The 16,886-nt window shown below is 37.3% G+C and overlaps 2 protein-coding genes across 5 annotated transcripts in view; one reads left to right on the plus strand and one right to left on the minus strand.

The window, feature by feature from the left end:
* Positions 1–364: 364 nt before the first annotated feature.
* The window catches only part of PBF1 (N-terminal nucleophile aminohydrolases (Ntn hydrolases) superfamily protein), a 56,062-nt gene continuing 39,540 nt past the window's right edge, over positions 365–16,886 (minus strand). For all 4 annotated transcript variants that reach the window (XM_089821187.1, XM_089821186.1, XM_089821184.1 and 1 more), the window contains 2 exons: positions 913–999; positions 365–736 (listed from right to left, as the gene is read on the minus strand). In XM_089821187.1, the coding sequence (XP_089677313.1) occupies positions 659–736; positions 913–999 (165 nt within the window). In that variant the 3' untranslated portion in view covers positions 365–658. The remainder of the gene's footprint in view (positions 737–912; positions 1,000–16,886) is intronic.
* On the plus strand, positions 1,344–3,611 carry LOC149568185 (uncharacterized). The gene is made up of 3 exons (XM_089821183.1): positions 1,344–2,449; positions 2,595–2,893; positions 3,051–3,611. The coding sequence occupies exons 1-3, from the start codon at positions 1,713–1,715 to the stop codon at positions 3,467–3,469; spliced, it is 1,455 nt and encodes a 484-aa protein (XP_089677309.1). The 5' UTR covers positions 1,344–1,712; the 3' UTR covers positions 3,470–3,611.

A 16,886-nucleotide genomic window follows, 5' to 3' on the forward strand; every position in this document is an offset into this window, starting at 1 on the left:
TTCTCACAAGTTAAAATTAGAAACTGAAACCAGATATAAAACAGATGTAAAATACAAGACAAGTATAATATGTCTGACAAGCCTACTACATGTTTTAACTGGACTCCAAATTGCCTTCAAAGCATTATTGAGAATATATAAATCATTTAACTAATGTGCTGAGCTTAAAAATCTCATTACATCAATCACATTTGAAACGAACTACATAAACTCGATTCCTTTTGCAAAGAAAATTTAAAAGATTCAAAACTATGCCTGAGGAAACACCCAACATGTTATCCAAAGATGATTACTTTGTTACATCATTTCTTTTTCTAAGTTGAATAAAGCAAAAGGAACCATGTAATCCCAAGGACAGAAGCCATAGTGAATAATGCTTTAACATAGTAGGTCCAACCAACATATTATCCAAAGATCATTAGTTTGTTCTTTCAAGGTATTGTACTAATCACCAAAATTTTGTCATTGTTTAATAAGTTAGTACGAAACTTGAATAGATATCTCAGATCAAATTGAGTGTATTCAAACACTCAATTTTGCAGCAAATAACATGATATTTGTACGTCTCAAATGAATATCAGCTAATGCAGATTCAAATTTTGAACAGAAATGAACAATTATTTAAAAATATAACAGTGCAACAAGTTTAGCAGTGAATTTAATCTTTTCGCAACTCCATAATCTCTTCTCGTCTAATGCCTTCAGCATTCACAACTACTATTTCTAGTCCATCGCCCTGAGGAATCACATAATACTCTTATCAAGATGATTCAAATAATGCTTAGACAATAGAAGTGATGCATGAACAATGATAAACCAAAAATTAAAATATTCCAACATATCATAACAAATATCACAGAAAATTTGCTTTAAGTTCTGAAAAAAGTTCCAATATAGGATAGAGGGAAGTACAGTGTATATGTCTCTTTCAGTAGCTGAAGCAAAAATATCCTTCACCAAATCAACTGCTTCAGATTCTGAGAGGGGGGTAGTAGCATCCTAAACAACAAGAATTGGAATAAAAAATTAGATATTTGCAAACTGAGAATAAATTGGAGAAACATGAGTTATGACAACTTCAAACAAAAATTTGTGTTCTTAAAACCATAGATGGAAAACTCGCCGAGTACTCGGCGAGTTTCAAACACTCACCGAGTTTTTCAGCTCGGCGAGTTTTTGGCCACTTAACTCGCCAAATCAAAAACTCGGCTGGAAGGTATTTACTCGCAGATTAATCGCCGATTACTCGGCTAAAACTCGGCGAGTTTTAACTAAAAACTCGCGATTTCCTGGCCCGCGGACTGTGACGGCTAAAAAGGGCACAAAGTTTTTTTTTTGCTCGTTTGTTGTATTTGCATTGTCTAGAGCCTTGAGGCATGGAGAGAAGAAGGTTTGGACGCATTCTTAGCTGATTGCAAGTGATTCAAGACGGATTTGAGTGGATTTTAGAGGATTCTAACCGGTTTTCGAAGACAAATTTCTTTCCAGGTATGTTCATTTTATCATAGTTTGAAATTTTTTTATAGTTTTATAACAAATGTTCTTTTGTTTTTGTTGTTGTTTGTAAATGATTTCAAATCATTTCAAATCATTTTAAGTTTAACTCTATGTTTGAACTTTGAATCATTTGAAACCCTAGCTTCTAAGTTTTAACTTTGTTTATTCATTTTTCTATAAATTTATGTGTAGGGCAGCGGTCAAGCATTAAAAAAATGACAAACCCGCAAGAAGAGTGGCCACAAACACCATGCCCATCTGGATATATAGGCACTCGGCCTAAAAATGCAAGAGATAAGGCATGGCGGTATGCCTATGAAGCTCCAAATCCAAATGATATTGGGAAGTTGATATGCATTCCCTGTGAGAGAATTATTTCTGGAGGCATAAACCGCCTCAAATACCACCTTGCAGGCATAAAGAAACATGACTCAAATCCTTGTCTCAAGGTAACTGATGAAGAAAAAAGATTCATCCATGCCCTACTTGCAGCTGCTGAAGAGAAAAAATTGAATAGGGAGAGGGCAAAATTAGCTATGAGGGCAGCCATAGCTGAATCAGAAGGAGCTCCTTTTGATATGCAAGAGGAAGAAGAAGCACTTGAGAACATACCAGGATCTCTTCGTGGCCCACGGATCCGCAAACAAAATTTCTCATTTACCGGTTCCACTTCTTCTACATCTCCTACTTCATCATCACCATCCGGATCCCCATCAGGGATAGGTGGTTATTTTGTGCCCAGGAACACACCTGGAGCACAGCCATCATTAGAGGGCACTGCATGGTTTAAGGAGGTGCATGAGCAAACTGATATTGCAGCAGCTGATTTTTGGTTTTTCAACAATATCTCAATGAATGCCGCTGATAGTCCCTATTGGGTCAATATGGTGAATGCAATGACAATATCAGGCAAAGGGTACAAGCCACCTAATCGCAAGGATATGAGTGGAAGGTTAGTATTTTACTATTTAGTAATTGTAAATAATTGTGATTCACTTTAGTTCATTGTTATATTTTAAATCTTAATTGTTATAACTTATTTCCTAATTTTTTACTAACACTTACACTTTATTTAATATTACACCTAAATTTTGTAGGTTGCTTGACAAAGTGGTTGGTAGGGCAACATTGTTGATAGAAGACCAAAAGAAAGAGTGGAAGAAGTATGGCTGCACCATTTTATCTGATGGGTGGACAGATGGAAGAAGTAGAACCATTATTAACTTCTTGATTGCTTGCAAAGATGATGTGGTGTTTTGGAAATCTGTCGATGCCTCCAACAAAGTGAAAAATGCAGCCACATTGGCTTTAATGTTGGAGAATGTTGTCATGGAGGTGGGAATAGAGAATGTGGTGCAAATAATCACAGATAATGCAGCAGCATATGTGGCAGCAGGTAGATTTGATTTTTTATATTTGAATCAATATGAATTATGTATGTAATGCTATGGAATCTGGATAATGGTATTATTCAATTTAGATTTGATGTAATTTGTAAATACTAAATATGGAAAGTTTGTTATTGATTATTGATTTTTTTGCTAATCTTTTAGGTAGAATCCTCCAAGAGAGGCATCCCACACTTTTTTGGTCACCTTGTGCAGCACACATCCTTGACCTTCTTTTGGAGGACATAGGAAAACTTGATTGGGTGAGTCCAATTGTGGAAGATGCTAGGCGAGTCACGAAATATATCTATAATCACCCATGGGTTCTCAGTTTGATGAGAAAAGCCACTAAAGGCAAAGATTTGATGAGACCTGCTATGACAAGGTTTGCAACGGTCTTCTTGACGTTGCAAAGTATTTTTGACCACATATTGGCTTTGAAGCAAATGTTTGTGTGTGCTGATTGGGTTGCTTCACCTTACGCAAAGAAGCCCGAAGGAGAGGCTGTGGCACGAATAGTGTTTGATGATAGCTTTTTTGCGAAGGCTAAGGAGATTGTGGAGGTAACTTCATTATGTTTTTAGTGTATTCAAGTTTCATTATCAATTCATAACTTACTATGTTATTAACTAATTTGTATTTTTCAAATTTCAAATGTAGATGTCTCTACCCCTGGTTCTAGTCTTGCGCACATGTGATGGGCAGCAATCCCCAATGGGAGGTCTTTATGAGGCCATGGATAGGGTGAAAGAGGCTGTTAGAAGTTACTATCACGGGGATAGTCTCAAATTTGACCCCATTTGGGAAATAATTGATAGGAGGTGGAACAATATGCTCCACCGACCTATTCATGCAGCAGGCTACTTCCTCAATCCCAAATTCAGGTACTATGATAATTGATTGTCCTTGAAGTTGGGATTTTAATAAGTCTTTATTTTACTTTACTTTTTAAGGTTGTGTAGTAAGATTTGATATCATTTTCTATTTGTTTTAGGGCTGATGATTCCTACTCAGATCCTAATGGAGAGGTCATGGAAGGTCTCTCTAAATGCATTGAGAGAATGATATCAAATGAAGAGGAGAGAGACCTTATTGTGACCGAACAACAAATCTATGTGGAATCAAGGGGTCCTTTGTTCTCTTCTATGCTAGCAAAGAGAGCAAGATCTACTCAAGCACCAGGTAAAGCGTCAAACTTTAAAATTTTTGCTAATTGATAAGTTGTGCTTCTGATTTTTTTTTTATTGCTTTATAACTTTTTTAATTTTGTTTTGCAGATGCTTGGTGGGCAAGTTGGGGTGGCAATACCCCCAATTTAAGGAAATTTGCTCTCAGAGTCCTATCCCAACCTTGTAGCTCATCCCATTGTAAGCGCAATTGGAGCTTATTTGAGTCCATCCATACAAAGAAAAGAAACAGATTGACTCAAAAACGGCTTAATGACCTTGTTTATGTGCACTATAATCTTAAGTTGCGCATAAAAAAGGCACAGCTCTTAGAACTACCTGGTCCGCTTGATCTAGATGAGATAGATCCTTATTCTGATTGGATAGCACAGGAGCCAAGTCCATTGTTTACACCAAATGAGATCGCTGATTTGGAGAGGCAGGCCATGGAGGGGGAGGCTAACGCTGATTTTCAGTTCACTATGGATGACATTGAGGATGAGGACGAAGATGATGATGATTCAGGCGAGGATCAGGCATTACCATTAGGAGGAGATGCATCCTCTTCTAGGACGCCCAGCCAGTCAGTAGGGACGTCGAGCGAGGGGGCACAGCCACAGAGTTCACAGTCACGCAGCTCACGCCCTATCCCAGTGCGGGGCACTTCTTCTAGGACTAGATCCCCTCGCTTTCCTGCTAGTGCAAGTGGAAAGAGGAAGATGTGATTGACATTGTCAAATTGTATTGATGTATTTAGACTTTTAGTATTTACTTCTAGTTTGACAGATTGAAACTATTTAGTAATTTACTATTTTGCTTCCTACCATGAGCATTCTGCATGAGAATGCAATTTTGTACGCATTATACATTTATATATATCTAAACTTTCTTTCTTTCTTTTGTATTGTCTTTAATTAACTTATTAGATGCATCTTCTCATTAAATTTTGCAAAATAAATGTATTTTTAATTAAATTTCAGCGGTTTTTTAGGTTCCCGAGTTTTTTTTTTAAATCGCCAAGTTTTTCCCGATTAAACTTTTGGGGGGCTTGGCGAGTTTTTGCATTTGGCGAGTTTTCCAACTATGCTTAAAACCAATGTACAAAAAATGATTAAAAACTGAAATCCACATTTTAAAAATTCGAAATCAGGATTCCACATCAAAACGCTGCCTTTGACATCTACATATTGTTACCAATTTGACACTTTGGGATTTGTATATCCTTTTTTCCTATTTCAAGGGGATTGAATTACGAAACGAAACATTGCAACTAGTGTATGTGCAGATCATCTCAACAATTAGTGTGATCATTTTATAGCTTGCAATATTGTCATTGAGATGAGGCAGAAAAATTTGAAGCTCATTTGTATAGAGGATGTAAAATGACTTCGCAAAGAAAATTTGACATGCAAGAATTGACATTAGTTAAACTACATTAGCTAAACATTTTTTGTCAGTTCTTGCTTTCTGGGTTGGTTATTGACTTGCTCCATGAAATTGAGATGATACTGCCATGTTTCATAAGATTGGTAATTATTTTCAAATTTTCATGACTTCAATTAATTGTTAGCTACATTAAAAGGCTCAACACCATTAAACCTAAAGAGAAAACAGAAATTATAAAGTGGCCCTATATAAAAAAACTGAAAACATGTAAATGTAGCATTGTCCATCATAAATTTCTGGTTTTGTACTAATTATCAAAATGTCATACACTAAATTATAATGAATTATTTAATTATGTTAGTATACCGTAGGGGCATATCCCTAAGATTTTCAGGCCAACTCAGACATCCAAAGATGTCCCAAGTACTCAGGGATGAGGATGACACATTCCATCCATGTCTAAAAATTGTGAAAGGGGGGGATAATCCAGCCATTCAAACTCAAAGAAGCCACCTTCAGTCTCTCAGTAGAGCCAATTAACAGTAATAGTGGCATCAGCATGTCCCCCGCAGCCTGTCTTTTCAACAGCCCAAAAACATTTACCATCAAGGTCTCCCCTAAGTCATCTCCTCTTATGCTCCTTGCCTCCTTGTCCGCAATTCTGTTTGACAAATAACATAGCAGTACCATTGTCTTATGAGATCATAGTGGATATGTTGAACCCTCTCTTTTAGGGTTTGGAAAGGAATCAAGAAATAAAGCTCAGTCAACAAAAGAACTATTGATGGCAAACTAAGAAAATAGGGTGCAGTGAAAAGCAGGAAAGCAGAAATTAATTATAAGTAAAATTAAGAAGGTTGAATCTTGCAGAGGGTTTGCATTGACCACAGAATTTAGTCCATGGTACATCCATGATCATACTCAGTCAAATCCAAGGCCTAAAATTCACATCCAGTCTACTCTCACAGCAGACTAGGCTTGACCAGGAACGAACCAGAGTCAATCCTGGAAGCTTTCCTGAGAGAATCAGTAACTTAGATTTCCTTAAAAGTAAATTGGAACTGCAACTTGTTGTGTAACTCTTTGTCAAGTTCTATGCTCTAGTGAATCCCTTACTTGGGCACAGGCTGCATAGTGCAACAACTGAGGCCAATGAACAACTCGCAAGTGAGCAAGCATGGCACACAATGGGAGAAAACCCATCAAGATCCAACAAGAGAACAGCATATATTCCAATTGTGGAAAATGAAATAAGTGCAATATGAATAAGCTACCAAAACGTGAAACCTGACCCCACCATGCTACCTGACCCTAAATACTATGTATAGACCACTCAAATGCTTTGGAATTGAACTCCTCCAAGTGCAACTGAAGATTGAGCCAGATTGAGACCCTTCAAATGACTGCAGACCCCAATAAATAGTGCAAACATTGATCTCATATGATTTCACATTACGAACTTGTTGATGTGAATTTTGTTCCACAACAACATGCAGAATCAAACACTCAATGCTTTGAAGGGAAACACCAAATATTCAACTCTCTCGATATAAAGCCACTTATTATGCTAAGCCTGTTCAAGGTTCTTTTACTGTAGATATATACTTGCAGATTAAACTAATGACTTCATTAAGCACCAAGATCACATTTATCACCAATGTCATGTCTGAAGACATACCTGCAACTGCACTTTTTGAGTGAATTTAAGCTGCAAATTTAGTGATTTAGATGCCAAAGGGACCAGTAAAGACTCTGCAATATCAAACTTACGAATTGGTGAAGTCTGGAAATTGTGAGGGATTTATTAAAAAACAACCCTGCTGTAGGCTATCTACAGACCTAGGTCTGCAGCTTGTACTTTCAGACCTTAAAAATGACTCAAATGATACTTAAACAATCCCCAAAAGGTCTGTGGGACATTTATAATCCAAGTCCATCACAAAAAAAACCCAGATTTAGACAAGAAAAGATAACTTTCAAAGGTAGTTTTCAGATATATGCTCATAACTAACTTACCTTGTCCTCCCAATGACTGAAATTGATTGCAAATGGTTGGCACTAGACCAAGGAAGACTCAGAAAACAAGTATGGGCACTTAACATCCTTTGGTTATCTTCTATGATTTTTCAAAATACCTGTTCATGATGTTTTTGGATCTGAGCTTGCATACCTCAGATTTAACCCTCTAATGGCCTCCAAGTTGATGTCTAAGGATAGGGGATTGGTTTAGAACGAGTGCTTGGCAATCTAGGGATTTGAAATAAAATCCACAACTTCCTAAAAATAATCACCAATCTCAGAAGTCTGCAGATTTGGACTATAAAATCCTTGTCTTTGGCCCTCCAGTGGCCTTCAATGTCTGAGAAGATACTCTCCATTAGTCTACAATCATATCTGAACGAGTTTCAAAGCTAGGATGTGTATCTCAAGTTTGGCACAAATTACTTCCACGGAGGTCATCCTCAGACTCAGTCACTTTCATGGCTTACCTCAAACTTACAGCAATGTCAAGCCTCCTTTCAATGGCAGCCAGCTTCCTTCGTCACCTAGACTCCAATAACCAATGTTGGATCATGCCTCACCTTGGTCACTTGCTCCAGACTTTTCAGCCACTTAGCCTTTGTCTTTATTAATCCATATGATTTCTTCGCTTAGTTGATGGCCTTTTAAAGGGATTTGGGATGTTGCTTTACCACCCACGAGCAATGTGGGATAAAAATTTAATACCCTTGTAGAAAGCCTCTCACTTTACTTAATTAATTTCTCATTATTTGCTTTATTTAATAATAAAAAAGTCCCTAAAAGCAAAAAAACGACTCAGGTATGAACACCCAAAAATTTGACTAAGTTTGCATTTCCCTCTTCAAACACATCATCCATGGATCCAAAGGGCACATCCACATTCTAATTCCAGTCATGCAAAGTGTGAAAAATCGATCAAGGCTTGGATAGGATTCATCTTTTACCTAGAAAAAAATTTGATCTCTCTTTGTCATCACAAGGGGGTAATATCCACCCTAGTATGGGCATCCTTGGTACTTCAAAAAATTCAAAAAAATAGCTCTTGGAGGGAAATTTGACCATGGTCCAGATAACTCGCACACAAAAAAAATTTGCATTCCATACTCCCCTTGAGGGAAAAAACACTCATGTCCAAACGGTTTCAATACTTAGAAAATTTCGCATCACTCCTTATTCTCCCCAAGGGAAAAACGAATTTGGCCTAGACAAATTCAACACTGAAAAAATTTCCCACATTCCAAACTCCTTTTGAAGGAAAAAGCACCCTAGTCTACACATTTTCAACACTCTGAAAGTTTTCCACATTCCAACCTCTTCTTGAGGAAAATCACCCATGTTAGGACAAATTTGAAACTTACAATTTTGGAATCCATACTTGCCACCAAGGAAAAAATGACCCTAGTTTGGACAATTTCCAAGCTAAGAAAAAATTTCAGGTTCCAAACTTCTTCATGGGAAAAACGACCCTAGTCTAGACAATTTCCAAACTTCGAAAATTCTCAAACTCGCACTTGGGAGAGAATCAACCCTTGACTAGATTTTTCAAACAAGTAGAATCATCCATAGTGGTGGAAAATCATGGTATGCTTGGATTTTGACCTCCAAAACTTGGAATTTTCTCTAAAAATGCCAAAGTATGAAAGGAAATACACGTATAGTCTGAGTTTTGATCAAACTATGAAGGGAAAATCATGTATAGTCTGGATTTTGATCAAAATATGAAGAGAAAATCATGCATTGTCTAGACTTTGATCAAAATACGAAGGAAAACTCGTGTATGGTCCAGATTCTGTGTATTTTAAATTTTAATTTTAAAAATTTTATTTTCCTTAGGATTTTGGCCATTTTGAATGTGAAAAAACAGTTTTTATAAGGATTTCAAGGCCCTTATGCATGGAATATGCCTTTATATGGGATTTCTGACAAACTGACTAGTTAAATTTAAATACACTTAGGATTTTATGTTCAACCCATTATAACATAACCACAATAGACAGATTTTTTACATTCCCACTTTAAAATCACAACTTAGCCATTTGCTTTTTTAAACGCCGCTCAAGTCTTTCAAAGCTATAAAATCTCCTGTTTACTACCAAACCCCAACAAACATAACAACTACAAGAAAGAAAAGAGCGAGTTCACATTTGCAATGGGGTGATGGTGTGAAACCTCACAACACAACTGATGCAATTCATTGTTATAGGTGTGCAATGAGAAGTAAATCTGATCAACATGGGTATTATTTGAAAATACAACAATCAACCATTCTTTAATAAAATTGAATGTGACATTATTTTGACCAACCACGACTAACAAGTTATCCAAAAATCAATCTGACAGCAGATGTTCTAACGAGTGGTCAACCACTCTTAATATTCTAAAATCCATTGACTTTCTTAAGGAACACATGGAAATCAAGCTGCACTGGGTGAAATCTATTGTGTGCAAGGTTGCACAGGTTATTCAAGGATGCAAAAGATCTCGAATCAAGAATTTGTAAATGAAGTATCTTACATAACAGATTTCTAGTTCTATAATAATTATAATTAATTTATTCGTGAAAGTGTAATGCACTCCTTGATAAATTTAGCATGCACTAGAGACACAACCAAGGTTTTGTTTTGTTCTAGACATCCAAGCTGTCCTAGGCACTCAAGGCCAAGGATGAGGCATATCATATTACGAAGTAATTCGTAATATACTTGCTTGTTATTAACAAAAACCAAGAGGTCTATATATACAAAAGAATAATGCGAGGTTTCCTTAGGAAACAATCATAAAGAATAGAAATAATATAATATTTACAATAGATTACAAATAGATTACCATTAACTAATAATAGACATTTATCTATTATCGTAATACCCTCCCTTAATGGTTAATCTATCCACAACACCGAGTTGTCTTCTGAATTTGACAAACTTATCACAACCAATAGGCTTGGTGAGAATTTCTATAGTCTAATCTGTGGTTGGAACATGCTGCAAGTCTATTGTCTCGTTTTCAACCAGCTGTCTTATGTAGCAACAGTGAACATCCACATGCTTGGTTCGTTCATGGAAGACTGGATTTCGAGATAACTTGATAACACTTTCGTTATCAACAAACAGAGTAGTCGGTCCTACTGGTGACATCTACATATCCCCAAGCATCCGACAAAGCCTAATAACTTCACATCCTGCCTCAACAGTCCCTCTGTATTCGGCCTCTGTAGAGGAGAGAGAAACTGCCAGCTCCTTACTAGTTCATGTGACACCAACGGATCCCAAAATGAACACATATCTAGAAGTTGACTTTTTATCATCAACAGAGCCTGCCCAATCTGAATTTGTAAACCCACTAAGTTGAGGATTAGAACTTCGAGAGTAAAGAAGTCCATACTCTGAAGTGGCCTCCACATAACGAAACACATGCTTTGTGGCCATCCAATGATCAGCCTTGGGAGTTGTCATATAGTGTAAGATGTTGCTGACTGTGAAGCTGATGTCAAACCTAGTAGCAGAAAGGTAGATGAGGTTGCCTACTAGTTGCCTGTATGTAGTATCATCAACAAGAGTAGAATCAAACTTGGCTAATAACTTGAGGCCTTTCTCCATGGATGTAGATGCAAGCTTGCAATCTTGCATATGGAATTTATCTAACAGAGCCCTAGCATATTTGGACTGAAAGATGAATACACAAAAGACTATTACCAAACCTCAACACCTAAGCAATAATGCATGAGCCTAGGGTTAGTCATATCAAAATACTGTCATTAATTTTGTTTGATTCCCTAAATCAGAGATGTCAAACAGCAAGTGATGATCAAATCATCCACATAAATAACCAAAAGGATGATCTCACTGTTAGTAGTCTTGATGTACAAATTTGAGTCGGAAGAACTCCTCTTGAAGCCTTGATCACAAAGGTACTTACCAATTTTTATGTACCATGCTCGAGGGGCTTGCTTCAAGCCATAGAGAGCTTTCACCAATTTAAGAACCTGATGGCCTTTATCTGCAATCTTGAACTAGGAGGTTGCATCATGTAGACCTCTTCATGGAGATCGCCATTCAAGAAAGCACTCTTAACGTCCATATGATGGACCTTCCAACCAAATTGAGCTGCAATGGCTAGGACTAATCTAATTGTGCTCATCTTTGCAATAGGAGCAAAGGTCTCCTCATAATCAATGCCTTGACGATGAGAAAAGCCCTTCGCAAAGTACCATCAGACTTGTATTTGATTTTGTAAACTCATTTGCAGCCAATAGGTTTCTTCCCTGGTGGAAGATCATAAACGACCCAAGTGTTATTCTTCAACAAGCTCTGATGTTCAGATGTCATCGCCTGTTGTCACTCTGGAATTCCTGTAGCCTCAGAATATGTTTGAGGTTCAAACACGCTATGAATGTTGGCCATGAGAGCAAAGTTAACAGACTCTGTAGGTTTGCTCTTTTTCGAGCAATTCTCCCATCAATGAGCTCATCATCACAAAGATCAACAAGTGTCTTAGCCCACTACTTAAGTCGGAGAGGAGAATGACCAACATTTGTATCAAGAGATGCTTGGTGATCAGGTTCCTCGCCAGAAGAATTGGGATCAAACTCAGGTGAAGCATCAATAAATCAAAGTGATCCTGCAAGAGAAGCTGGAGGTGTACGTACAGAGATCATTGGTATAATTAGAGCTCTAGGAGCTACTGGAGCCCTTCCATCAGGTGGACCTAATGGAAGCCTAACTCTCAAATCATGAGCCTTCGTAGGCTAGTATGTTGAATCATGAACAGGAGAAACAGGCATGAATGGTCCTTGCTGCTCATCAAAGATTACATCACGACTATACGGGAGACGAGATGTCTCAGTGTCGATCAAACAATAGGCTTTTTGAAAACTACTGTATCTAGCAAGCATCAGTTTCTGACTCTTGGCATCCAACTTGGTGCATGACACATCAAGGATCCAAACAAAAGCAAGGGAGCCAAAAACTTTCAAGTGACCGATTCTGGTCTCTTCTAGACTTTTACCTTTGACCGCCACTGTGGGCGACCAATTCAAAAGATAAATTGCATTGTTGACTGCTTCTGCCCAAAACTTGTTCAAAACATGTGTGTTCGAGCATAGAATGAGCCATCTCAGTGATTGTTTTGTGTTTTCATTCAACTACACTATTCTGTTGTGGTGTGTGGGATGGGGTTAACTAGCGTTTAATGCCATGAGTATCTAAGAAGCTAGAGAATTCATTAGAACAAAATCCCCCCCCCCCCCAAATTGTTTGATCTAAGGGTAATAATAGATTTCTCAGGCTCTTTTTCAATTAAAGGTCTAAACTTCTGAAATCCAAGAAATGCCATTGATTTCTTTTTTAGAAAATTTACCCACATTTTTCTACTAAAATAATCAACAAACAGCAGAAAATGCTTGGACCCAAGAATAGAAGGACTGGCCAAAGGGCCGTAAATATCGGCATGAACAAGTTGAAGTACCTGAGAAGCTCGCCATAAATCACCACTGGTGAAAGGTGTGCGATGTTGCTTCCCAACCTGGCATGCATCACAAACTCCAAGCTGTTGAGTCTGAATTTCTAGCAATCCAAGGACAAGCTCATCCCGAGCAAGTTGGGAGAGATAATGCACTTTTATGTGCCCATATCATTGATGCCAAAGTGTGCTAAGTCCTGAGAATCACTAGAATCAATAAGTCGAAAAAGACCATGATCCTCAAGACCTACTACAATAATAGACTCAGTCGCTCGATCAATGATGGTACACTAATGTGAATTGAAGGTGACATCCAAGTGTGGAGAATGATGCAGTAACTGACTAGTTGAGAGTAGATTTAGTTCCATCCCTGGAACGTAGTACACATCGAGGAAAATGAGAATCCTCCCAATAGACTGAATATGAATGTTGCCTTTGCCAACAATAGGGTACTCTTCTTTGCCACCAAAAATAACATAATCTGAATAAGGCTGGTAGTTAGTAAACCAATCTCTGCGGTGGGTGAATTGACGAGAGGCACTTGAATCAATGTATTAGGCAGACAACTTTACATGATCTGCTGATTGTTTAGCCATGAAGACGTAAAAGGTAGATTTTGTCTGCTCAGTGTGCTCTGCACTGTTCGCTTTGGGCTGCAAACCTGATTGCTTATATTGTGCATTTAAGTGTTTCTAACATTCAACCTTCATGTGGCCAAATTTGAGGCAATAGTTGCATTGAATGTTCTTCTTCTAAAAGTCGTCTAAAGATGGAGCAGAAGGCTTCTATTGAGACAACTGTTGAAACTTGCCTTTATCCCTTCAGAAAGGATTTAGCAGCAAAGGCTTGCTCTGTGGAGGTGGAGTTGGAGTTGCTACCGAACTGTTGTTTTCACCGATCTTGCTAAAGTAGAAGTGTGCAAAGATTAGTGAACTTCAGATCAACACTAGAAGACATGATGTTGTGAGTCTCGATAAAATGCTCATAGGACTTTGGTAAACTCCGAAGAGTGATAACCACAATGGCCTCCTCCTCCATCTTGTGACCATTGGGAAGCAATTGATCACGGATTTCCTAATTCCTATTCAAATGAGCCTTGGGTGAGGTTCACTCATCCATGATAATAGAAAATAGAGTGTTCTTTAAGAAGAAAGCTTTGCTTTTGTCAGAAGTCTCATTAAGACCTTTGATATGTGCCCATATCTTGGCAGCTATCTTGCTAGATGGAATTTGAGAGAGCTGATCATCAACTACCAATAAATTGAGAAGCATCACCGCCTCTCGATTATTCAAATCTCATGTATCCTGATCAATACTAAGGGCAGTTGGATGCTTCGTAACACCCAAAACAATTTGATCGATATTCCAATATTCAAAAATTGCTATGATCTGCTGCTTCCAAGTGCCATAATTTTAACTATTGAATTTTGAGTCATTTTTTAGTAGAATGTTTATCAAAGATACCATGCCATGTTTTTCAATGAAAAATGTGAAACTCTGTGAAGGTACGTTCTTTAAAGCAATGAAAGACCCAAAAATATTGACGGTTGACCCAAATGAAAGCTCGAAAAAACCCATAAAGAATATGTTGTCGATTTTTTATCCACTGGCTCAAAAATCGAGGTACAAATATTAACGCACCCAGAAAAATATGACAACCCAGTTGAGCTCTCGAAAAACCCACCAAGAATCTTATATCAAAAAATTGTCCGAGCTCAAAAATTAAGGTTTTGACACCAGTTGCAGAGCAAAAACGCGAGCTTTTCCAAAGTTTGAATGCTACGATTTGCAAAGAAACTTGATGTGCAAAAAAATGCCCAAGGAAAAAACGATTTGAACTTGTAAGAGTTGCAAGAGAAAGTCCAAAAAATCACGATTTTTGGAGGTTGTCATGAATGTCGTGAGTTAGATAGATCGTATAGAGAAAAACCGAGATTTCCAGACCTAGCCAAGCTCCGAGTGTGCACAGATGATTTCCTCAAAAAAAAATCCTAGACATCATTAGAAAAACTATGAAATAATTTCGAAAATTTGTACCAAATAATATCTAAAGAAATCATTAAATTTTTCAAAAAAAAATTGAAATATTGGCTTTGATACCATATTATGAAGTAATTGGTAAAATACTTGCTTGTTATCAACAAAGACCGAGAGGTCTCTATGTATAAAAGAATAAAGAGATGTTTCCTTAGGAAACGATCATAAAGAATAGAAACATTCTATTCTAGCTAAAAGAAAGCTAAACAAAGCTAACAGAGAACTACAGCTCACTAAATATTAGAAACACTCTAATATTTACAATAGATTACTTGCGCCAAAAATTGAAACAAATGGGGATGTTGCTCCCTAAAACACACAACTCAAAAGGGACAAAAGCCCTTGTGTCACCATTACCATTTGAAAGTCACAAGGGCATTCGATCATCCCCGCCAATCTGTCTTCTCCACATACCCCAAAAGACACTAAAAATAATTTAAGAAAAACTACTAAAAACCTAAATTGAGCGCCCAAACAAAGAAAAAAACTACATAATAGAATCATTATACTTCGTGTACAGACAACCAACGAGATAACATATGATGTCCATTGTGATTGTTTTAATTTTTAAAGGTGTAAAAAATTCTTTATATATGTTAACATGTAGAATGGGGATATGCATTGAGACAAAACATTCCTCGACCTATTCCCAAAATAGGGCGAAAAATTGGTGAAATTTGTGCAGTACTTTTTTTTGGGTATATTTCTGGAGACATCACCTCTACCGTTGTGGAGTACCAAAGGGGTGCCTTGAACTCGCAGTTTGCACAAAGCCCCAATTCGGTGTACTTACAAAACAATTAAAAAGTTGCTGCCACCTAGAATGATGACATTTAGCAAGGTTCAACCTTCATATACACAAAAAAAATTGCCCCTTAAGCTTTACTTCAGCAACAATTTTAACTCTCTTGCTCTTGAACTACATTTTTATGTTTAGCTCTTGTTCATTGATAGTTTGATGAGTTGAATTAATGTTTTATATAAATTTAAAATTATTTAATGATAATTGTCAATAATTGGTAGTTTACGCATCTAACATGTTCCACAGGGACACTTTCTCCAAAAATAATCTATCATCAATGTTCTTAATATCCTATCATCAAAACATAAAAACAACCCCTATGTCTTTCTATATAAACGATTTACCACTGTATCCCTATTTCATCAATATCGTCACCCTCATTGTCCAAAGTCTCCTCATCCACTCATAACAACCAATCAACTCCATCAGTTGGCATCACTCCCAAGCGACTGCAATGCCTCATTTCTCCTAATGTTTAAAACCATGTGCAGAGATGACAAAAGGATATCATGGCGATCCTACAACGGTGAGGAGATTGAACCACATCCCACTCCTAATTGTAAAACCTAACCCAAGAATAGCCATTTCAAGAATAGAATTAAGACCTAAGTGCCAGACAAGCTTAGTCAATGCCATTGATACCAAACTCACAATGTCAAAGGATTCCACTGCCTCTAAATACAAACTTACACAAACATTGAGGCTATGTTAGCATTTATGCAGTATCTATGAGTAGTCACCTAGTAAATTGTCATTAAACCTAGATCAAAAATCTCTCCCATGAAGGACATTTGCTACTTCTTGGCATATAACCTCATTGTGGCATCCATTGCACCCATGTTTAGACACGTTCTGTAGAAAATTAAACGAAAGCCCTCTAGAAACTAACGTAACATTTCAACCCATAAATTGCAGTCATCAGCAGTGCATCCTTGAAAAGGCGAAGATAATGTATCTACATACATTATAATCATTCTACGTCATCATAGTGAGTTGGTTGCTAACTTGGTAGTAAGTGCACATAAAGAAGGGAATCAGCATATCCAAGGGCATAAGCTATCTCCAGATAAATGTCTCGTCATGATCAATACTGAAGTTGGCCAATGCATCTACATGATAATTCCCCTCCCA

Source organism: Cupressus sempervirens, chromosome 3 (assembly GCF_028749045.1).
Source record: "Cupressus sempervirens isolate cs-2001-9-10 chromosome 3, ASM2874904v1, whole genome shotgun sequence".
Taxonomy (NCBI): domain Eukaryota; kingdom Viridiplantae; phylum Streptophyta; class Pinopsida; order Cupressales; family Cupressaceae; genus Cupressus; species Cupressus sempervirens.